Source organism: Opisthocomus hoazin, chromosome 4 (assembly GCF_030867145.1).
Source record: "Opisthocomus hoazin isolate bOpiHoa1 chromosome 4, bOpiHoa1.hap1, whole genome shotgun sequence".
NCBI classification, from domain to species: domain Eukaryota; kingdom Metazoa; phylum Chordata; class Aves; order Opisthocomiformes; family Opisthocomidae; genus Opisthocomus; species Opisthocomus hoazin.
Window position 1 is genome coordinate 4,931,643 of NC_134417.1, and position 23,538 is coordinate 4,955,180.

Sequence of the window (23,538 nt, forward strand, 5' to 3'; positions counted from 1 at the left end):
GAGTTTCCCACACGGCTGTGGGAGTGCCTTGCCGCGCAGGGACGCAGGCTTCAGGAGTAACGCGGTCGGGTCTCAGCTCCTGCTCCAACACGGGATGGGCTTGAAGGTTTTTTTGATGTTCTCCGTCAGGATGAGGTCGTATCTGCACAGCTGTGGTCTGCGTGAAAATAGCCAACACGAGACGAAAGTGAAAAATCGGCATTTCTTGTGTGTCCCCCCAGTCAGGTCTCCCAGCGTGCTGGAGGCCTACGTAAAATAAGTCACGTTCTCAAGACAACTGAAGTCCACCTCGCGTTTGCTGGACTTCAGGCCTTGCTGAGTTCAGGGATAGCTTGAGCATATTTTCATTCTGTTCTACGTTACCTTTTGCTTTGCCTTGCGGAAAAAAAGAACACAAAACCCAGCAAGCAAACTGAGGTATTGGCTACAGAGCTCATGGTTCCCTTTAAGCCAACTGGGCTGGTCCCTCCATCTCGCCTGCGTGTTCCTGCCGATTCCCTGGTGCCAGCTTTAGGGCTGAGCTGGGACCAGGCATCGACCTGGCTGAGAGCTAGCCCAGTCGAAAAGCAGGGGAAATGTTTAAGCCTTCACCTGGGGCCCACATGAGCTGAGCATCAGCCCTGGCACAGGGATGGAGAGACGGCAGGACATCCCTCCCCGTGGCAGTGACTGATGACTTAATAGTGTTAAAATAGTCACGAAACTGTACTCGTGGCCTGTGGCAGCCCCTCCCAGGGGAGAGTGGACGGGCTCTGATGAAATGTTTGGGCATTGGCATCTACTTTTTAAAAGACCGCAAGTGGATCTGGGGCTCGAAGTGGCTGTGTAGATGTAGGATGGGAGAAAGGGAGTGTCAGCGAGGGGGAGCTGCAGAGGCACTTTTCTTTAAATTAGACAAACACAATCTTGTTATTCCAAGGCTAAGGTAAGGGTTGCAGACTTTCACGAACTGCAGAGAAACATGCTCAGCAGCTCTGTCCTTTTTTTGCTTCACCCTGCTCACTCTGTGATAAGCAATCCTTATTTTAACCCAAATTTAAAGCATGAATTCTACATACTGTCCTTGCACACAAAGTCAGCCTAAGAGATTCTGTACTCGCTGAGCTCAGGCAGAGATCCTGACCTGCAAAGGTGCCCTAGAAATCAGGGAAGCTTAAGGGTAGGACCGCAGAGCAGACGGAGGTTAACAAGGTGACTGAAGCAGTTGTAGAAATCTCATCAGCAAATGACCTGGTAGGTACCTCATGATGTTCTGGACAGTAGTCAGCGCTTTGGGGCATAGTGGCCAGCAGCTCCCAGTTACTGGAGTTCCAGGAGCAAATTAATCTCCCTGTTTGACTGGACGTAGAAGTGAACTGGGATATAAAATGTCTGTTTGGGGCTGGACGTCTGTATTTCCCTGAGAGCTGCATTTGCCTTCAGGCCTGGACAGCTTATCTGGAGCTACTCAAAAGTCATTTTCCTGACCAACAGTTAAAATGTCAGACCACGTCAGAGTCAGACCATTACATCTTTTCAGTACAATAAGACAACATCTGTGTTGAAGTAGGTATTCAGCTATGGGATTTGCGTGCATGCAGGCAGAATTTATTCCCGAGATATGTGTATAAGAATTATTAAATGTGAAATAGATGTAATTCTTCTGGATAAACTCAGCCAGGGCAGGAATCTGGGAGATTCATTTACTTCCGTCCAGTTTTCAACAACAGAAATGGTTTGTAAACCTCTGCTTACCTTTCTGGCTTTGTAAGTGACCGGAACCTCATTTGGAGAATCCTGAGTTTGAATTTTGGGCCAATGACAGATCCTGTGGAAAATGTCAAGGAAACTTTTTCTATGTTTTCAAAATCCTGGTCGAATCCAATTAGCAAAGTGATTTGGTTGTACCGCTGAAAGGTTGCAGCTTCTCTAAAGATGAAGAAGACAAGGTATCACAGAGTCACCAAGGGAATAGCACCATTTTTAATATATTCAGTATAATATTAGAAACAGCACTGAGGGAGCAGGGCTGAACGTGGGATTAGTTTTTGATTTACAGGAGATGGGTATGGATTCAGGTCTCCAAGCGTGAACCTGCTCGGCCACTTTTGCACTCAGGCATTTGGGGTGAGAGTGGGGACACAGAGGGCTGATGCTGTTTGCTCTGGTCCCAGATCAGAATCCTCACTCTGGTTCTGCTTTGAACCCGAGTGCACTGGACCCAAATGATGTTCGTACGTGGCTGTCTGTGCAGACGTGAGCACTGAGTCATCCGTGGAGTTTGCAGAATAGGTTGCTGTGTGCAGAAATCTGTTTGTAACAGCACTGTGTGGCTGAAGTAGCTCTACAAATGGAAGACTGTACCTTGGGGGTATTAATGCCCCTAACTAAATTTCTGGTACTTCTCTTCTGGCAAATGCAGCAGAAGTGTCTGTGAAACAATGAAGAGTTGACTGGAATTAACAGAGAGTCATACAGCTTCTCAGGACAGGATAATAGCACAGGCTTAAAGACGTGAAGCTTCGCAGGGCTGGGGTTTGACCTTGGTCCTTTTCGACAGAATGGCCATTTCCACTTTGAGATACGCATGCAAACTGCACTGGTCTTGGTGTAAAAGCAGCAAAGCTGCTCGCAAGAACGCTGTGGCCACACAACATGTTCTTTATATAGCTGGTTGCATGGCCACGGCTTCAGGTTTCTCTTACGAAGGTGAAGCGTACGGACGTAACTGGAAGTGTATCCCAGTTGCAACACTCCAAGTGGCTGGCCTTGCATAGAAGTTTTAGGAGGCCTGACAAATAGGACAAGTTTTCACCTGTCGAAGGTGTTTACGATGTGGTGTGTAAGCCTGCTGCCCGGTGGGCTGTCACATGCTCCGCGGAGCAGGGTGGTCCTGTTGTGCAGCCCCATGGGGCTATGCAGATTGCTTCAGTGGAAGCAGATACGGCTGAGAGAATGCGCAGTTAGAGACACTTGGGAAGACTGGTTGAGCAGGACTTGTTTGGCTGAAGTGTGTTTAGATCAATCAGGAATTTGCATGTCCACATAAACACCAGTCATTAATTTGCCTGTCCAAGTGGAATGAATTGATTTGGATGTTACATATTCAGGCCCAGGTTCATCCCAGCTGTCTTGGGCACCTGGAGCTGGAATGGAACACTCCCTGGAAGGGAAAGGAAAGAGGGGCAGATGTATTTTTCCTCCTGCTTTAGTGGAAGCCTAAGACAGCCGTGCCACTGGCTGAGACAGTCCACGTCACTCCTAAGATGACCAAGAAGGGTCCAAACCAAAGGGCTGGGCTGTTAGCTGGTGTGCTCTGGGGCAGTCTGGGAAAATCACATAGGGTCAGGCAAGCCCTAAGGCGTGTACACTATCAAGTATCAGCAGAGAAATTAGAGGATGGTATCTTGCCTCTTCCCAGACGCTGTTGTACGAAGTGATTTGCTAACATTTACAGATCGTCAGATCGGTAAGACTTACGGATTAACTTTAGATTCTGCCTTTTTCCCAGTTTCATCAGCTAGCACAATGCTGAAGGTGCCTCTTCTGGTGTCTTTGCTCCACGTGATAATATCCACAAAGTAGTGATAAACTGAGGTGAGAGAGAGAGGGAGGGTGGTTAGACTCTGCACGCTCTGCTTTCCAGCCCGGCTGTGTGCCTGTCTGCGAACTGAGCTGCAGGGGGAGTATGTCTTTCTCCTGTTTGCTCGTCTGACACAACCCGTTCCATTTACCTCTACAATCGCTTTCTCCTTCCTTTGCAGAGATTTCTAGCAGAAATATTAAGAGATGTCTGGGAAAGCACTACAGCCAGGGCTCACAAGTGGCATGCAGCATGGCCTCTCTGTACGGCTTTCAGCATGCTGCCTTTCATTCTCTACCTTCCCCGTTTATGTTCAGGTTGCCTTTTCTTTCTCCTGTCTGCCTCTGGTCCCTTTCATGTCTGTTCTCAGCATCTTTCATTTATCTTCTCTGTCACAGAGCAGAATCATCTGCTCTTGACTCTGATCTGTAACTCACTGACTTCACTTGCTGACCAGCACTGGAGCTCAGGCCATAATCCCTGCCCGTGGCTTGGTATGTTGGTTATCATGGGGGTGAAACCTTTATTCACCAATTCCCCCTTGCCTGAGCCCATTCCCTGTCTTTTCACTTTTGTCCGGGTTAGCTTTTCAAGCTGTTCAGCTCAGAGCACGTCTTTGACCCTCCTCATTCCCACGCACCTCTTACTTGCACAAAAGAGCAGGGTGTTGTTTTGAAACACAGTTTAGGGAGCTACCCTTTTGTGTTTCATTTGCATGTTTTCAACATCTTTCCTAGCGCTGTAAGCAAGATGAGCCTGTTCTTGCACACCTCTAGTGAGTAGCTGGCTTTCACAGCACCAGGCAGGTCTGCAGGTAGGGAATGTAATGGCAAGACCGCAGACGGACACCATTCTGTCCAGCAGCCACTGGCTTTGTTTCTAAAATGTTGTCTGTGATGCCAATAGCAACTAACGATCTCTGCGCGGCTGTTGCTGGAGGAGGCAACACACAAAGAAAAATCATCTCAGAAATCGTAGTCACTTACTACAAAATGGCTCTTTGTCCGCTGTATCAAAAAACATACTTGTCACTGGATGGCTCTGTTGTGTTAAATAGGTTTTCCACTTATGGGCATAATAACCTATAGATGACAGTTTGAAAATGAAACAGAGGGTTACTGCACAGGTATATAAGCAACTAAATTGTTGAAAATAACAAAGCAACTATTTAAGAAATAATGTATTTCTTTCCAGCTGCAAGATGTTACTGTGACACTTGCTTCTGTACTCTGTAGACTTATACAATGGCTTAATTTTACTTGTGTGACTAAAGCCAAATGAGTGTCTAAATATGCCTGATTACTGTTCAGCACTTATTATAAGATTGATCTTTTTCCATGTCTGGTATCCATGGTCAACAAGGGTTTCATTTTGCAGTGCAGAATGAAAATCATCGCCTCAGCTTTTCAAGTTCCTTTCTGGAAGTGTCAAAGCATCAAAATTTCAGAAATGGCAGCCTGAAGCTGGGCTGTCACATCCAGGCTGGGACATCTCTGTGGGTCAGTTACAAAAAAGCAGAATGCCCTTTGTTCACCCTTCTGCTATTCCTTTCAGAGTCAAGAGGGGTTTGTGGTGCTGAAATTTCTTAGAAAAGATTCTGTTTTAGCAAGAACATGCCCCTATCCTTCAAACTCCACAGCTAATGGACTTTAATTCATTGTTTGTGTGACTTTAGTGTAAAGATTCCAAGTCTTGTTTTGGCTTTCCTAGTTCTGGATCCTTTACATGTAGATTTCTGTTTTAGATCATAACACGATGTGACCTTACAAAGAGCAGGGTAAATTTCTCAGGCTTCTTTTGCCTGCAGCAGAGGCTGGTACCTCTGTAGAAGTCAAGGAGAGACCGTCTTGAAAACCTCGGTGGAAATAACTTACATGCTTTTGCAAAGCACTGTGTTATGCTAGTCCTTTAGCAAAACATTTGTCACACACAAAGTTAGAGTAATGATGGGCAGCTCTGTCAGACACGTGTATTCAGGATGTGTTTACATTCCCTGGATCCTTACCTAGGATGGGGCATGGCATAGGCCAGAAAGTTTCGCAGCTGGTACATTTGCCATTCCGGTAATTTCTGTAGGAGTCACACGGGTATGCAGTGATATTGCAGCTCTGTTTCAGGGATGACATGAACAGGAAAACAGACCTCTGGTGGTCACATTTAAAATACTGCAATCCTTAATCATACACAGGGAAGAAATATTTTGTTAGCAATCCTCATGCTGCAGGAAAACAGTATTAATGCCCTAGCAAAAAAGCACACACCATTGGACAGGCACTGACCAGTCTGAACACAACAGATTGAACTGGGGAGCACTGAGCTGCGGCAGTAAGTGGGCACTAGCCTCTCCCTTTGAGTGCACTCCACTCTGCCTATGTCTGCTTTACTTTTCTTCATGTCTTTTTTGGTTTTAAAACCATATTTGTTTGTATTGTTACTGCAGCTCCAGAGGATCCAGCTATGGATCCTGTGCCTTCTCAGCTGTTCTCTTCTTTCTGAGCTCAGGCCTGACATGGATATTTTGCACATGGCCTTTCATTTTGGTGTAAAAATCTCTGTAGAAAGATATGACTAATAAAATGAGTTGTTGCATGAGCACATTGCATTTCCTATGCATTCTTGTTTCAGGCTGGTTTCCTTTGTAGATTCTCTTGGGTCTGATAAGGGTTGAGTTCACGTTACTGCCTTTCCTATCTTCTTCACCCAGGTTTCACAAAACCTGTTCTGCTGCCAGGCAAGAAAGGAAAAAACTTTTTTGCATTCAAGACTATGGCTCTACCTGTTCATCACTGCCAAGAAAGGCGCATTGGATTCGGTGTAACAGCCTAACCCACATTCATCTTGAACCTGTTTTCTGAACAGGTTCTTGCTGTTGCTAGTCCTTGGGGTTGTGTGTGTTCTAAGTAATTAAAAAAAAAAAAATCCCACAAATGTTCTGAATGTAGTCACAAAATGAAGGCACAAATCTGCCTGATGACTTTTTGGAAGGAAAATTAATCCTATTTGCTTTTGCGACAGAGAGCAGAAGGATCACCCCGCCTCGTGTGTCTGCCTGGTGCACATGAGCTGAACTCCTGTTACGTCAGCGTGCCACATAAGTGCTGGGAAGAGATTGCTGTCATGGCTTTCCCATAATATGCTTTTCATGTATTTTCTAAGCAGTGATGATGTTTCTCTGGCCTTCTCCTCTTTTCTGATTGAAACATTTTGTCAGTGTTTGTGCAGTTCAAGGCGGAATTAATTACCAGAAAATATTGTCAGTGGGCAGCCAGGCTGGTCGGTCCCGCCGTTGGGGTAGAAGTCTATGTGGCCTAGTGCTTCTGCGTAACCTAGTCCTGACAAAAAGAAAATATCAGGGGTGAGGGGAGGGAGTATTAAATCATAAAATGCAGAAGGCAACATAAGAAACTAACTGGAAAAAACAGTAGTTATTTAGCTCTAGGATGCCTGTCTGTGCAGGAATATGAATGTCATTCATCTATTTAGGCAGCAAGCCAAACGGCTGTGACCCAGCTGTGCCATTTTAGCAATGGTATCAAATACCTAAAATAAGTCTGTGCGTGTGATAGTTTAAAATTTTGACTTTTTTTGTCACTGTGCACAGGAGAGGAAAAGGGACGCGAAACACTGGGTTTTGCTGTGCTGCTGAAGTCCACGTTCTTGGAAGGGCTGGGAAAAGAGGAGAGCCAAAGGAGCGAGGGTCCCCCAGCACTGCTGCCTACCAGAGCCCCCGCTTTCCCATGCTCCCTGTCGGTCTGTAGGTTTCTCTGTAGTGGTAAAGAGGAGAAATGTCACATACCGTCGGTGTCCGAATGAATGACATCAACAAACTGTGCGTCTGTGGGGTCCAGCCTCTCACTAGGTGGCTTTCCTCTGTACAAGGGGCCTGCTGGGTCAAGGCCTGCAAGGCAAAGCCATGCGCGTGGCATCGCTTCAGTACTGTGCAGCTCGCTCCACTCTCAGTGGGCAGCTGTCCTCGAAGGAAAAGGACTGGCAGGAGGAAGGGCTTACCTGTGATTCTTCCAAGTGTGCCATCAAACATCTGTCCTACAAAGCCAGAGATATGTGCTCCCAGGCTCACTCCTATCATGTGCAAGGAGTCAAGTGATGCTCCATCAACCTGAGATTTAAAAGTACTCATGGTCACAGATTTTAGGCACGTGAAAGGCGTAAAAAATATCAGGAGGAGGAATGTAAATGCATCTCCCCACCTTTCCTACATTTCCCCTTGGTGTATTGCACTTTGATAGTCCCACAGTACAGCCAGCACTCATGTCTGAGGCCTGTGTCTGCGAGAGCTGCGATGAGAACAGTCGGGCAATGGTTGTATTTTCCTGGGCCAGTGACTACAGGTGTGGACAGGAACGAGTATTCATGAGTACTACTCCGGTTGTCCAAACGTGGTTCCTGCAGGGCGTTAGCAGACACAATGATCCTGATGATCCAGTGTCATCACTGACTGTGCCTGTGCAACAGTGTAGAGGAGCTGCAAACAGTAGCCGATCCCCATAAGCTGACTTCTGGACATCCAGAAAGTGCAAATAGAGTTTCTATGTATGGGAAAACATATCTGTAGAGTTTTGTATCCAGAAATGTAGAGGCTTAGAGCATAAACTGCATATAGCAACAAAATACCATCATACCAAGTTCAAGGGTAGAATTTGGCACTGCAGTATAGCTGCACTTCCAAAAATTAATGTGTTCCTTTTTAGGAGTTTCTTTTCCCAGACATGCTGCTGTTTTTAAACACTTCCTTTATGCCCTTTACATACTGCGTGTTAATGACTCTATCGTACTGTGAATGTTCAACTTACCAACATTTCGTCAATAAGTTTCTTCAGAATTTCAGCAACTTTTTTGCAGTTTCTGGAAGCATTACTGTAGATGAGAGTTGTTGCCCCCCGGTTCCAGTCCACAAGGATGATGTTCATGTCTTCTGCAGAAAGCAGGAGGTCTACCAAGTCAGGGATCCAGATCGGGGTAGAGCCTGTGAGTCGGTATCCATGGATGATGAAGGTGGTTTTCTTGGTTACATCTAGATACTTGGAGGCTGCTGAATTGAGCTCTTCAGCACAGCTTGGGTTCTGTCTGGTGTAGAGCAGCAGCTTCACTTTCAGGTCTGTCCCTGTCAGAGCGCTGCCAATGCTGAGAGCTGTGAATGCAGGGCATGTCTCCCCAGGATCTGAAAAGAGCACAGTGTGGCAGTCCTGAGATTAGCAGCAATGCGTTTGCTCTGACCTTTTCTACCTGCCAGCCCTGCAGAGGCACAGGAACGTATCTTGTGAGGTGTCTGAGCTGGGGCTGCTCCTTTGCTCTCCATCATGTTCATGACTGGAGTTTCCTTGAAACTTAGGGTTTTGTGCTATATTGGAACAAAGACAGCAAGCGTACCTTCTTGGAGCAGAATTCCCTGAAACAGCACAGTCCTGCTTCCACTAGAAGCTGGGAGATGGCACGGACTGTCTCCAAAATTCCCACTAGTGGGAGGAAGGTGTTGGAGATTAGCGACTGGGGTGGCTGGGACAGGTTCTAGGGTAAAGAAATATCCTGGTGGTTTGTTTCTAACCCCAGTCTGGAGCTGACAAGCTGCAGAGGATCTTGCTGTTGCAAGGGGCAGCTCACGGCTTCATTTGTATTTGTAGATGCAGCCTGCTACTTCAGACTCAAAATGGGACACCCTTTGACTGCATGAGATATGTTACTGGTATTGCTTTATACACAGCTGAAGAGTAGCTGAATTTTATGTAAGTGCTGCTTTATGGGACGGTCTCTGCCATTTGAAAGCCTGTCTTTGTTCCTTGCTTTTCCAGCAGAACACCAGCTGAGCCTTCAGAGTCCAATATAATCTCTGACAGGGCACTGAAAGGGAATGGAATAACTGTCTCCAGACAGACACTGCTTATGAAGGCCCTCCCAGGTTTTGTAGGCTCTTTCTGGCTCACAATCCTTTTCCCCACATCCCCTTAATCTTATTGAAGAACCTTGTGGGAGAGAGTGTCTCTCTCACACATATGTCCTGGGCTGCAGTAATTGTTCGGGCTGCAGTTGCTAAAGAAACCTTCCTGATCTTTGTTGCATAAAGGCCAGTGCAGGAGGTAGAAGGGTTTAGAAAACCTGCAGCTGTAAGCTAATTGTGCTCTAGCAAATCTCCAGTACTCTGTGCATTTTAATTTCTGAATGATGAAACTCTCTCAGTTTCTACGAGCAACTTTCTCTTTTCTCCTCCTGTGGAAATCAGGAGCATAAGAGTGATGCAAATGCTATGTGCCCAGCAAAATAATCTGCTTAGTTGCCATAGTTCTGCTAATTACTTTGTAGAAGCCCCAGGAGCTCCAGAAATAAAAGTTGATAGGCTAAAAGGATGTTGCACTTAAGTCCAACTGGATATTTTAAATTGCTACCATAAATTCAGAAATAAATTTTAGCATTTGAAATCCATGGAGTCCTTTCTGTATCAAGCCTATGGTAAAATAGGAATAGCAGGACAGGAACAGTGGAAAATGAAGCCTCAGCCAGGCCAGTGAACATCCGCTGAAATCAGTGGCCTTTGAATTGAGGGTGTTCTGCCTCTGTAATGCTTCAGTCAGGGCTCCCAGGGACAGTGTGACTCTGGGCCCTGCTTGCAAGAGTAAAGGTGACCTGGGTTGGCTGTCTCCTGACCAGCTTGCTCTCACCCTGTTCTTACAGTGCCACGATGCTCCGGAGAAACAGCAGCAAGAGTTCTCCTATGACACTGCTCTTGTGGAGGTCTCAATGTGACTAGCAGAGAAAAGTTAGCATTTTTTGCTGATATGCACCAGCATACTCAGTGATACTCAATGACTGTCCTCTAGGTGCTACTGCAACACAGAAAAATACAATTATATTTCTTTTTTACTAATAACTAGAAATTGTTTAAGATATTGTATAGTAGTACTATATAGTATTGCTCATCATCTTTACCACCACTGAAGCTGTAATAATACAGGCAGAAATGCTAGGCAAGGATTACTTCTATATGGTGCAAGATCGCACCGATTGCTTAATTTCTTTCGATATCTCCTGCATTGTGCTGAGACTTGCCCAGCAGAGCACTGTTTGTCACCAGAACAGCCCAAACCTTCTGGTAAAGAAGAGCTTTTGAAGAGCTGATTGGCGTTTGCTCACACAGGAACTGTTTAAAAAGCCTTGTTATATCTGCACCAAGTCTGTTAGATTTGTTCTGTTTTGATTGACAAAATCAGATCAGTGCTAATAGCGGGGGAAAACCTGACAGCTTCTCTTCTGGTGGGCTGGTGCATATCCCAGACTCATCCACCATGTGTCACAAAGGCTGGCTGACACATGAGGACAGCCAGTTATCCTGGCTTTGCTCTTCATTCTGATAAGCGCAGTGAATCCTCCCCAAATGGCTGGAAGTGTCTTTGAAGCTCCAACATGATTTATGTGGTGGAGCAAGAGGCTTATTGAGATTAACTCTGGAAGCTAATAAGTCAGGTGGAAACTCAAACCCTGGCACTGTACTTAACCCCTGTCCAACAGACCACTTCCCTCCAGGAAAGGTGAGTAAATGTGGCAGTTAACCCACTGTCCTATTAACTTGCTCTCAGCCTCATCTTGGCCATTGGCTTGCTCAACAGCCTCAGGCAATTGACTTTTCTCCCTCTGCTAGGTTTTCTGATATGTAAAATAGGATGGCAAGCAGCAGTTTCCTGGGCAAGGTGCTCTGACATCTCAGCACCTGTAGCAGGGGCCATACCAATCTGTAAAACCCTCTGTTCCTGTGTGGGAGCTGGACATCTTTTGTCTCGAGCTTGAGATCAGCTGTTGCAGCAGGAGGGGCACCTTCAGAATAACTTGGTTCTGAAGTTACATATGTGTGTGTATATATATATTCTGAAGTTATATACTCCCAGGTGGGAGTGTCACGGTCATGAGAATGGTCCCAGGCAGGTGCAGTGGTGTTTACTGCAGTCAGTACTACTTAAGGCCTGCATTCCCCTGGTCTCCCTCATTGCTTTCTTGGAGATGGTGTTTTCTGTCCTGGATGTTCATCCTATAGATGGGCAGGGTTTGCATAGTGTGATCTCGAGGCTGTCTGCATGAATAGAATAGCAGCCGAGTTTTTTAACCCCACCCATCTGTCCTCTTACAAAATGGAGTTCCAACAGCTTTTCATGTCAGTGGTCACTTGGTCAGACTTGTAGTTGTCCTAGCTGTGGTTCTCGGGAGACTGCATTGCCACAGTGAGCCTGCGAAGGGGGCTGCTCGCCCGGTCAGCACCTTGCGTGAACCTCAGATGAGCATGTTGCTCCTTCTGTATCTGTTGGCAGTTTCTCTGATGCTCAGATCACTGTCACCATGCCTGGGCCTTTTGCAGTATGTTTCAACAGACTGGTCTTATGCATCAATAAGGAAGTCTTCAGCTTTAAGCACGCTTCGCTTCCACACAGCAAATCTCAGTAGCATTATTGAAGATTTCCATCACTTCTCCTCAGAGAGAGTGTGCCCTCTGCCTCTTAAAATGGTCTTCGGTATCTCACTGGGTTTTCTTGGTGCCTTTTCACACAGTTCTCTTTTTCCATTTATTATTACTACATTTCCTACAGCATATTTAATAAACTAAGCAAAACATGACCCCAAGATTACTCCAGAGAACCTGATGAAATACGAGTTAGTATTTATCAGAATATGTTGTGGGTTTTTTTCAACCCTGTTTGTTTTCCTTACAAAGCAGAGAGCTATAACTTGACTTGCTCCCATGTGTATGCTAACACAAGGTAGTACATTTGTTTATTGTTACACAGGTTGATTCTTGATAGGGCTGTGAGGATATCAAATGAAGTTTATTGTTCATAAATGGTAATTCATCCTTCGCGTCTGTCATATAAGACACTGCTGAAAAGAAATCATTCTTCTCCGAAGACTTCAAATGACATTTTCAGTGTCGATGGATAGTACTTATATAAGAGAAATGTTTGCAAAGTGAGGAAAAGATAATAAAAATGACTTCTGGTTTTACATTGGAAACTCTTAAAGCTGACTACATTCATGTAAGCAGTATAATTTGCTTTGCCAAAATAAATAATGCTAGTGAAAACCCCTGCGCAGTAACTATAATGCAGAGAATAGATATATTCATGTTTCTGCAAACCACAGAAAGCATGTTACATTTGACAAAAACATTAAAAACACATGGTTGATTTCTTACCTGTTTTCACTCCATACAAAAAGCAGATGAACACGACACACAGCCTCAGCATATGGGCTTCCACATGGAACTTCTACAGGTAAAAGATTTTAAGGATCCCACAATTTCTTTGGCGTGTGTCTGCTGTCTCTGACAACAGTTCGCTCTCTTTTTCTGCCAGTAACAGTAGGTGTGGTGAAAGGAGGAAGTTACCAGCCAAGAAATTAAGACAAGTCTTTAGTTATACAACTAAAGCTTCTTCTTAAAAAAGGTGGGGCACCTTCTTTTCTACCAGGTTTCCTTATTTTAAATATAGTTTGCCTTGGGGAATGACTAATCAAAGACACAAACGGTTTGGTATCACGCTGTAAGCAGCAATTTGACTACATGTGTTGAAACTAAGGAAATCACTGCATGTCTATTTGTCTTTTGGAAAGAATGTCAGAAAGCAGCAAAGAACGTAGGTGTCACTGCAAGGCTGATAAGCATCTGGGCAGGGCCAGCGCTTGGTTTCACCAGGCCCTATGCTGGTAGCGTTCGTGAGGATCCCTACTCTCCCATGTCCCTCTGGCTTTCCCAAGCACTGCGGCCCAGCATCCCTTCTAACCTACGAGATCCTGTCACCTCGGGCAGGAGGCAGGTGCACCGCACGATGTCATGACAAAGGGAAGGTACCAGTTTGAGTCGATTTGGGTCTCCGCTGGGCTGCCAAGCAACTGCTGGCTTGGGTGACACATGCATCTGGCATCCCCACCACATTTTCCTGCAGACCTGCTGGAACCTCATGAATCCAGCTCCAATTCAAGTTAAGAATGGCTCTTTTCTTCCCTGCTGGACAGGAGAAAGAAGATGGCAGATGCAAAGACAACTGTTAGGGGCAGGAAGGGAAGTCTGAAAATGGAGCTGGAAGATCTAGTGGCAAAATTGGAAAGATGAGCGTGGTGGGGAGTTTGTAAAGTGGTGAGAGAGGGGACAGGAAGAAAGAACAGGGGTGGCTGCTGCACAGAAGCTGTGTGGTACCTTTGCCTAATGTTTTCTTTCCAAATTCTTCTAACCTAAGCCAGGGAAAGGGAACATGGGGAGGATCAGAAACACCTTGTTAAGCACAGGCTGTTTTTTTTCCCCCTTGGTGATGCTCCAATGAGGTGCTGAACTATTACAGTTCCCAGCTGCAGAGCTGTTTCTTTGGTCCATGCTATACGTACTAAGCTTTTTGACTTTGCTAATTCTTGGGTTAATCCTTAACTCTGCCTGCTGGCTGGCTGCAGCTCCTTCTTGTTCAGACAAGCACATGCTGCTTGTCTGGTGCAGGCACGGCTTACACCTCAGAGCAGAGGAGCACACCCAGCAACACACGTGATTTTTTGACAAGCACCTTGAGCTCTTCATCCTCATGCAGCTCAGCAACCGGAGTCTCACAGGACATGTGCTGTGCTGTGATTCCATTTGGTAATCACACAGGCAAAAGTTGGGTTTTGTTATTTTGAAGAGGATAAACATTGAGAAAAGACACCAAAAAACTTCTGTGGAGTCTGGAAGCTGCAAGCTCCAGGAAAGTGCTTTTTCTGATGCACTGGCAAAAGAAAATAATTTGAAACATTGTTTTCCTTCCAGTTCCTTTCTCACCTCTACCAGTAATCCTAAACTCTGTCAAAATATTTTCTCCTTAGCAAGTTCTGCCAATGGTGTGAAGGCATCGGTCCAACAGTGTAACATGCAAGATGAACAGAAGGCTTCTACCTATTGCAAAAGACATTTGAGAATCAGAGTTAAAATGAGATAAAGAAATCAAGAGGGCCTTGCCTTTCTTCTCAGCACAAAAAAGAGGTAACAATTTATTGCCTGAAGCTAAGCCCCGCTCGTTTCTTTTCCCCACCACTTTCCTCAGATTTCCGTTTCCCACCTGAGACAGCTCATCTGAGTGGCTGTCAGATCAACAGGCAGTACTCTGGGACTGGCAGGCTCCTCCTTGTAACTCTCAATCATCCCTCAAAAGACAATGACTTTGAGTAACCACCTTTTTAGCAAAAACTAGACTGTCTGTTTACAGTATGCGTATTGGCAAACATACCCAGAATGTCAGCACTGGAAATGCTCTCCACTGCCACCATCAAATCCTGAGATGAGTTCAAATACCCACTTGTGTTTACAGATTACTTGAATCCTACTGACCAGTCTTTCATGCCTGCCCCACACAACCTTCCTCAGCTACACTTTCGGTAAAGATGGTAACAACTGACTTAACGGCTATTTGGTTTTTGTACGCTGAACTCTAACCACAGAATACACAGGAATACTTTTTGGGACATAAGCCTTCAGAGTCAGAAATGATCCCATCGTGAGCTTTGAAATCAGTAACAACTCGAGACAGTAAAAACTACTTCTTTTATCATATGCAGAAAACATTTAAGATCAGAATTTGCACCACCTTAAGAACAATTTAACAGAAGATATGAATAATTTTACATGACAGAAACATTCTTATATTAGCTCTGAGGTGTCAAATAGCTACTGTTATTTCATACTCATTATAGAAGCATTTTAAACTGTCTTTGGTCATTGTGAGTAGAACCATTCTTTGAATCCGAGCCTTCTTCAGAAACATTGTTTCCTCCTTAGTTTATGACAGCGACGGTCAGCTGAATGTTTTTTTTATATTGCATTCATGCATCTACTGCATGAGCTCTCACTGATTCACTAGTTTCCCGTGGGTGGAACATTTTCATGGAGATACTGGAGAGCCAAATCTGTCCACTTCATTTCTTGCTCTTTCACAGATTCGGTTGTGCCACCGTTGTCTTGTTCTGGTTCAGGAAGTTCATTCTGAGAACAAAACAGAGGTACAATGCATTCCACACACAATACACTTCCTCGGAGTAGAAGGTTACTAAGACTTCACATGAATAAATACAAAAATCCACAACGAGACCAGAGGGTGCATCTGAACAATACACATCATACATACTAATCCACTTAAAAATATTAGTAAGCCCAGTTATGAACAATATTCTTTTCACATGAATACAGTGCTTAATCTGAAAGGTAAATTGGTTTTCCAGGACCCTGGGGCCTTGCTATACACTCAGACTGCACACGCAGTGAAGAAGGAGAATATATGGCAAATGCAAAATAAGTAAATAAGAGTACGATGCAATTATTCCATTGCTTGTTTGCAATGTGTTTCTTTTGCTGTTGCCAAGAATACAGATACTGCACGTACTATAGCTGTTATTAAGACAACAGTAACACGTTACTTTTCTGTGGCAGGTGAGAAATCCTTCCTCTTCCTACATGCTGAACACCAGCGTGGCTGTGCAATGTCAACAGCAGAAGTCAGAAACCCCTACCAGGTGCAACACAGAGCTGCTCACAACACAGTAAGGAGAAAATACAGTTTAACTGAGATTTTATTTTCTTTCCTTGTATTATTTGTTGTCTATGTTGGTATAGTGGTGCAGTCATACAGAGTGCCTGTTATTCTGCCAGATACCATTTGGGCAAGAATTCTGAGTTCTAGATCTCTGGAAATCCCAGCATGAGCGAAATAAAATTTTTCAGTTTTGAAAACTGCATATTTGAGCCCATTTGAGTTCATAGGAATCTCTCAAGTGAGCACTGGATCAGATGCCCAGGACAGGCTCAAATACCACTTTACAGCCATTCTGTTTGCTCCTTTACAATGCCACTGAGTAAGTCTCCTGTGAATTTGTACTGTTTTTTGTGTGTGATGAGAGCCAGTCCCATCCCTGGGGATCTCTACATCCACAGCCAGGCCTATCTTTCTATTGTTGGTTGATGAGGCTTCCTGCTCTGCGGCTGCCATCTGTATGTGACTGTAAGTAGCTCAAGGGATGGCTGTAAGGAAAGAAATAGTAATGTTTCTTGACTTGGACAGAGGGTAAAGGCAAATGTAAGCAAGGAACTAGTTTGTAACATTTGGCCTGCCTATCCCAAGCAAAGCGGTGTTTGGCCTCCCGTATCTAAGAAGCACAGTTCTGCAACATCATTCCCTCAAGCCCAAATCATGGCGGGGAAACTTTGTGCGCCGTATATATGGATTTTGGAGGTGTGTAGCTGCTCCATGCCCTCTCTGAAAAGACAGCGGTGTAAGGGCTATAGCTTGAGCCATGTCCCTGGCAATTTGGAAATGTCTCTGTGCTAAAAGAAACAAGCAGCCTGTCAGTCCCCACAATCTTAGCGTGACCGCTTTGTCAGTGTGAGACAGGGCAAAGCTTGTGTGCCAGAGGGAACAAGGAAAGGGAGAATCCTCAGATGCATCTCACTTCCGTGGTAGTTTCAAAAGGGCTAAGGAAAGGTGTTGGTGTGGGAGAGCCGAAGCTTCAGCTTTGTGGGATCAGAGGCAGCTTTTGCCCAGCTGCACCCCTCTGGCCTTGTCGCTGTACACGGGACGAACAGAGGACTGCTGTGCGTTGGATGCAGCGCTGCAAGCGAGAGTCCCACTGCAGACACCAGTTTGTTCACTGCTGTCCTTGAACTGGCAACAGCAACGGTGTATGTGGAAAAGACTGATCAGGAAGAGATTTGAAAAATCTTTAGCCTCTTTTAATGGAATTTCAGGAAGTGAAAATAAAGCGTAGCCAAGACTGCAACTGTCAGCCTGAGACTGATCCTCTCTGCTCTACAAACCAGCTGGGAAACCACTTCAAACACTAGTAGCTTGAAGGGGAAGCACAGAGAAAGGCCAATTCTGCTTCTTCCTGATGCCAAACCCAGAGCTGTGCGACGGGAAGGGCACTCCTGTTCCGAGGAGACATGGCAACTGGTCAGGGGAAGGGGGAGAGAAACATCCATGTCCTTGTCTGCACGCAGGAGTGAGCAGCACACAGGGCAGAGAAAGAATGACTCTGATCCATGCCGAGAACCTTCTGTACAAATTAGCTGTTGGGGAACCCTGGCCACGTGGCGAGCCCTCAGATACACTGGGCCTGACCCTTGATAGCCGGTAATGGAGCAGGCATCAACGTCACAATGAGGAACAATGAGGCCTGACTTAACCGCGATTAGCAAGAAAAAGCAAGATTCTGAGGAGGGGTTCGCTGCGCGTGATCGATAGCGGCGCACGAATCAGAGACTGAGAAGTACGCGTGACCAGCGCGTGGACAGTGCATGCAGCCAATCACGTTAGAGCTATCCACGTGGCAAGGAACTATGTAAACACGGGTTTGTAGCGCAATAAGTAGCGCAATAAGCCGGCTTTGTCTGAAGCCCGCCGCGACAACTGGCTGCACCACAAGCAGTGCTGTGTCGTTTCTTAGACGGGGCTGGGGTAAACACACCCGTCTTAACTCAGATTGACAGGCAGCAATCACCTACCAGAGGGATAGCCACATCCTCGTACGGCAGTTTATCTTCCCTCCACGCATCATCGATCAGGTCCAGGATTCTGCCGTCCCTTTGCACCTCGCTGTCCATCGTGGTAGCAGGCGAGTACCGCTAGAACTGCGACACAAAGCAGACACTGATTCTCACGTCCACGTCCCCAGCCACGCAGCTGGAGTTTGGACCGTGGGCTGGCTCTGGTTTTGATCCAATTTCCATTTAGCTTCAACTGTTACGGAAAATCTTCATTTTCCTAATCCACTCAAAAAGGGGTTATAATCGCAGGAGAACCACTTCATCTGCAGAGAACTCTATCAGGCTGAACTGCAGATTGATGCATCAGAGGTGAGTGTATAAAACTAGCCCGTTCCTATTAATTAACAGAGATTTACACGTGTTCAGAGCTGCTGACCTGTAACAGCCTCTTCCGGGGACCCAGGGCTCCCGGTCCCCCCTCGCTCTGCACAGAACCGCCGCTTAGTGTTCGCCGCCTGCGATCAGTGCCGCAACTCACCCACAGCTTCGCCAGCCCGGGAAGGAGCCGGGACAGGGCGTCTACCGGCACACGGCACGCTGCCGAACGCGCAGTCCCAGCGCCCGGCCCCGGAGCTCCATGTTGGGCAGGCCTGGCCTCTACCCCGGCAGCTGCGTGTGGAGCGCTCCCGGCGGTGGCCCCGCGGCGGGTGCGCACAGGCCCGAGCGCGCCGCGGCCCCGCTAACCGGGGCGATGCGGCCCCTCCGCCCCTCCCGCCGCCCGCCGCGGGGGGACGCGGCCGCGGCCCCAGCCCGCCCCGCTCCTCGCGGCCTACCCTGCCCACCGCCGGGAGGCGGCCTCCCTGCCGGCAGTGCGCAGGCGCAGTCCCCGCCCAGGCGCAGTCCCCGCCCAGGCGCGGCGCGCGGTGGGCCCACGGCCGCCGATGGCCGGCGGTTGCTCAGCTGTTGCTCGGCCGTTAGGCCGGCGGCGGCGGGCGGACCGGTGGCGAGGCTGTGTGCGGGCGTCGCTGAGCGGTCGGTCAGCGCCCGAGCTTCTCGCTGGGGAGCAGTGAAGCCGCGGCGGGGTGAGGGCGTGTCTTGCGGAGGGGCCCGTGGCTCCGCGGCGGGCCCTGCCGAGGGGAGGTTGCCCCGGGCTGCTGCCGGCCCCGGCGGAGCAGCCGCTGCCCCGGGGGGGGAGGGGCCCGGCGGGTCGCGCTTTGTTCTTCGTTGTAAACTTGCTGCGAGCAACACTTTAGCATTGCATCCTGCTGTGTTTTTTAAACGCAAAATAATGCCGGTCTTCTGTGGCTGGCAGTGTCCTCCTGCGTGTTGTCGGATCTTCTCCACTTGGCTCTCCTGCTGCGGTTCTTTCTTCAGTTGGGATGCTAAATCTGGTTGATGTTTAAATACTTTATATAATACTAAGTCAACAAACCTGATGTAGCATAAAACTGGCCAGAGGTGTCTGATATCAAGGCTCTTCGAAGCCCCAGACCCGGGTAAGCTGGGAGGTCTGCAGAGCTGGCAGATTCAGGTGTCTTACCTCAGGGATCCTACCTGAAGCAAGAGTGGGTGCTGTCTGGCTCCTCATGGGCACTGGAGCTTTCCCTGTTGAACAGATCCCACCCTCTCAGGGAAGGAGCTCCTGATAAAGGGCCTGGATTGCTCTCTGGATTTTCTGCTTGACTTCTAGCAGATGTTCTCTGTGGTGGGCAAAGAAATCTCTCTGCTACCTGTTGAAAATCACTTCTGTGTAGGTGTGATTAGAATGAAACAGAAGAGCTGCTTCTGGCTAATGTGTGCTGTTGCCACCTGGAGAACTCTCTTGGAGTGCTGTCAGCAGATCTGGGGATCTGCTCATCTGCTCTCCTCGACAGCTCTGCCATCAGCACTAAAACAAAGATGTTCTGCATACTGGTTGAATCTTGTTAAGCATAGGCAGGACCAAAGACAGACGAAACATTGTATCGGAATAGGGATAGGAATTTTTTTCTTCCTCGGTGAACGACGTATTTTCTCTATGTGTGTGGTTTAAAATACAGTTGAACTCCTAGGAACAAGGCTTTAATCTCTGGATAGCTTTGCATCCTGTAGGAGCAGGATGGAAGCTTTGATGGAAGTGAAAGCAAGCAACGCTGAGTCTGCGTTTCTGAAAGTCTCACTTTCTGGGACCTGCTCCCCCTTTTGTTAATTACTTAATTATGGCATAGTAATATTTGAGTAAAGATGTTGTGAGGATCCATCTCTAAATACTTGAGAAAGTGCATAGATGTTTTGGAAACAGATTGTGTGAATACCTCCACAGAGTGAAACTGAAGTTTTGTATCCTCAGAATGATTTTAGCCATTTTACCATTACGAGACCCACAGTTTCGTGGAGGAGCCACCGAAATAAATTCTAGCTTTCTGGGTGTGGTTCCATGGTAATTTTCTTTTTTTTTTCTTCCCTATTTTTGCCTTTAATGTAAACCTTTCTTGCTTCAAAAATACATGGAACTTCTAAGTGTATGCATACATACATGTGTTTGTGTCTTAAAGGATGTCATTTTTAACTAAGACAATGTACTGCTTCTTTAAATCTCTGCAACTTATTGTTAGAGCTTAAGGCACTAGAGGAATTTTTAAAGAGTTAGTGCTATCTTAAAAGAAAATTCTCACAACTGTATGAACTAGCAATATGTCCTGAATGTGGTCGTAAACTGCGTGGTCTATTTAACCTAGTCAGTAATAGAGACCTGGGAGAGACCGAATTTATGGATAGATTCTTACTGCTACTTGCTACGAGGTGCTTGTGGTTTTTCTCTGAAGTGACAAATACCTGTGTGGGAGGTGGCTGTTGGGCTGGCCTATTTGGAAGTCCCCGAGCGTCCCTGATCCTCTGTGGTTTGGTACGCTGAGGCGGTGGGAGATCTGCCAGTCCCTGTGTGTTGAGTTTGCCCCTTTGTTGAAATGCAGTTTCTCTTTTATAGCTACTGTTTGAGTTATTCTGTTCATTATCTCGCGTAATTATATCACCACAATTTGGTAGTGCTGAATGGTTGTGTTGGGTCTTTTTTCTTTTTGGTAGACAAATCTGTTTTCCTTTATTTAGCAGATATTTGGCTTGTAATTTCGTGAAGGCGACCACTGTTTTCCTCACCTGTAATTGTGTGCTAATTGTAATTCTTTAAACTTATTTCCTCAGTGCGATTCTGCTTTTTCTGCAGTTGGAGAAGTAGCCTTGTTCGTGCATTGTCATGGCTGACTGCTGCTTTTGTGTATTTTCATAGCTGCTAAAGCCACCTGGATTTGATGATGGAGTCTTTGCTGGAAGGGATGCAAAGAAATCAGCAGGGGAGGTATGTATGCAGCAGTGTACACCAGTTAATCAAAATCATTGAAGTACTAACCTTCCCTTTTACTAAGAATCAAATCCTCTGGTATCAAGACAAAGCTTCTGTTGCTTAAATAAGGGCTTTGGAGTTCGTCCACTAGCGCATGCTGGTGGACAAATGCAGTGTGCAGTGGGCTTCAGCTGGTGCCGAAGCGAAGTCACTGGGTGAGCTGGCTTTGCAATAATCCCTTGTCAGGCATAGTCTTAATTGTTAGAATTTTAATTTTATATCTTCCTGAAAACTTTACCTCTTTTTTTTTTGTTGTGTTGTTGTAAACCCTTCTTACCTTCTAACATCAGGAGCAGTAGTAATTAAAGGTGTGAATAAATATTTTTTTGTAACAGCTTTACAAGGTTAGTGAGAGATGTCCTTGTTATCTGTTTTTACTGAAAACATCTGATTATTTCCTGCTCGTGTTGAAACTGCGGAGTCCCATTCGTCTCTGAAGAATCCTTAATGCTCTGTCTTAGGTGAAAGTATCTAGACTTTTGGATCCCAGAGAGAGACTGTAGTGCTAATAACGGAAAAAAAAAATGTTTTATGTGTTAAACAAGCGTGAAGCAAAAGTCACAGATGCCATTTTCATAGTCATCTTTGAGAATGTGACCCAAATCTTCTACAGATAACTGGTTGCAGAAATCAAGTTTAGACTTAGCTTTATATTAGCAGATGCTGTGAAGGAAATGTTCTTGCTCTGCATAATAGCTGCTAATTTTTGGTTAACTCGCAGGACAGGGTGAACTTCAAATTTAGCTGATTTTGGCTCTTTTAAGAAGTATTTCTTTCCCTATAGAAAAACTGCCAAGTTGTGAAGTGCGCATATGCTCTGGGGGGAACAGAGAAATTTCAAATTCCTTAACCTATTGATTTCCATTTCTTTTCATTGCTTCTTGTTTGACAGGCAAATTAAAGGGGTAAAGATCATCACGGAGTTCACTGCTCTCTAGGGCTATATCTTGCAAGCTTGAATATTGTCCCTGGCTTAGCAGCTTGTGAAGTTTTAGAGGAGTAGTTGAATTGGCTTCAATAATTACTGCACCAAATTAGAAATCGCAGCGTCGCTAGGGAGCATGCTCTCCCCAATGGATTGCGATTGTTTTATTCTTCATTATCATGTTGTCATCCAACCCCCTCTACTTTGGGGTTTGTCTGCATTTGTGATAAACTTCTGCTTTCAGGAGCTGATAGCTTGGCTGTAAGATTTCTCTGGTGACTGAAACTTGGTATAAAATGCCTCTGCCTGGAGAGCAATTAAGGCAATTACAAAATATGGATAAAACGTGCTCCAGTTTACTTAGATAATGTATAGTACTGAGACATGGGATGAGTGTTTATAGGTGCCTGCTGTGCTTCTCTGAATAGAAGACAACTCCTCTAATTTAAACTGTGTAGGTCGTTTATTCTCACTGGGATTTCACAAGCATTCTTCATGGTCATTGCCAAACTTTGGACCCAGTGATACGAGCATACCGCTTGTGAGATACTGCATTAGAGAACTGGATGAACGCGTAGTATTCGATACATTTCTCTGCAAGCTAATGTGCATAGAGTTCAAAGCATTGCATGTGCGGAGGTGGTCCCTTGGTGCGGGTCAGTTTGTTCTGCCGACTTTGTTGGTGTGGGATGCTGTACCTGTGTTGGGTGGTGCCTGCTTTGCTACTTCAAGCTCTTTCCCTTCCAGTGGTGGGTTCTTGACGTCCTGCGAGGCTGAGCTGCAGGAGCTGATGAAGCAGATTGACATCATGGTGGCGCACAAGAAAGCTGAGTGGGAAGAACAGACACAGGGTTTGGAAGCTTGCCTGAGTGTTCGAGAGCAGGAACTTTCCTCTGCCAGGGCCGCTCTGCAGGAAAAACAGAAGGAGGTACTGTCTCAGGTTCATAGTTTCCTGATCAGTGTTGACCTGTGTGTTTTACCTGTTATAGTACAATATAAGCACTGAACTTGAATTTCAGAGTTTGACTTTGCATGGACGTGTGTTTTGGGTATTGTTTTGTCAGGTTTGAATTTTTTTTTTTTCATATTTAAATACTAAGCCAAAACAAGTGGTTGACTTTAACAAATAGCTGGGCTAAGCAAAGCAGGAGCCTGTCTCATAGTTGGAGATCAGGAATAGAATTTACAAA

At 46.0% G+C, this 23,538-nt stretch overlaps 3 protein-coding genes across 6 annotated transcripts in view; 1 reads left to right on the forward strand and 2 right to left on the reverse strand.

Moving 5' to 3' along the window:
- Positions 1-23,538, forward strand: part of CEP63 (centrosomal protein 63) — a 42,090-nt gene that overhangs the window by 236 nt on the left and 18,316 nt on the right. For 2 of the 4 annotated variants that reach the window (XM_075417691.1, XM_075417694.1), the window contains exons 1-3: positions 18,958-19,126; positions 21,310-21,378; positions 23,096-23,276. In XM_075417691.1, the coding sequence (XP_075273806.1) occupies positions 21,332-21,378; positions 23,096-23,276 (228 nt within the window). In that variant the 5' untranslated portion in view covers positions 18,958-19,126; positions 21,310-21,331. Of the gene's footprint in view, positions 1-14,398; positions 14,556-15,995; positions 16,106-18,186; positions 18,414-18,957; positions 19,127-21,309; positions 21,379-23,095; positions 23,277-23,538 lie in introns of those variants that run through there. The other 2 variants (XM_075417692.1, XM_075417693.1) reach the window with 2 other exon arrangements.
- On the reverse strand, positions 4-14,399 carry LIPH (lipase H). The gene is made up of 10 exons (XM_009940809.2): positions 12,750-14,399; positions 8,374-8,741; positions 7,571-7,679; positions 7,359-7,460; positions 6,805-6,894; positions 5,568-5,735; positions 4,549-4,644; positions 3,460-3,571; positions 1,735-1,908; positions 4-157 (listed from the first exon to the last, which is right to left on the reverse strand). The coding sequence occupies exons 1-10, from the start codon at positions 12,799-12,801 to the stop codon at positions 73-75; spliced, it is 1,356 nt and encodes a 451-aa protein (XP_009939111.2). The 5' UTR covers positions 12,802-14,399; the 3' UTR covers positions 4-72.
- Positions 15,091-18,161, reverse strand: ANAPC13 (anaphase promoting complex subunit 13). Its single transcript, XM_009940772.2, has 2 exons — positions 18,063-18,161; positions 15,091-15,551 (listed from the first exon to the last, which is right to left on the reverse strand). The coding sequence occupies exons 1-2, from the start codon at positions 18,159-18,161 to the stop codon at positions 15,426-15,428; spliced, it is 225 nt and encodes a 74-aa protein (XP_009939074.1). The 3' UTR covers positions 15,091-15,425.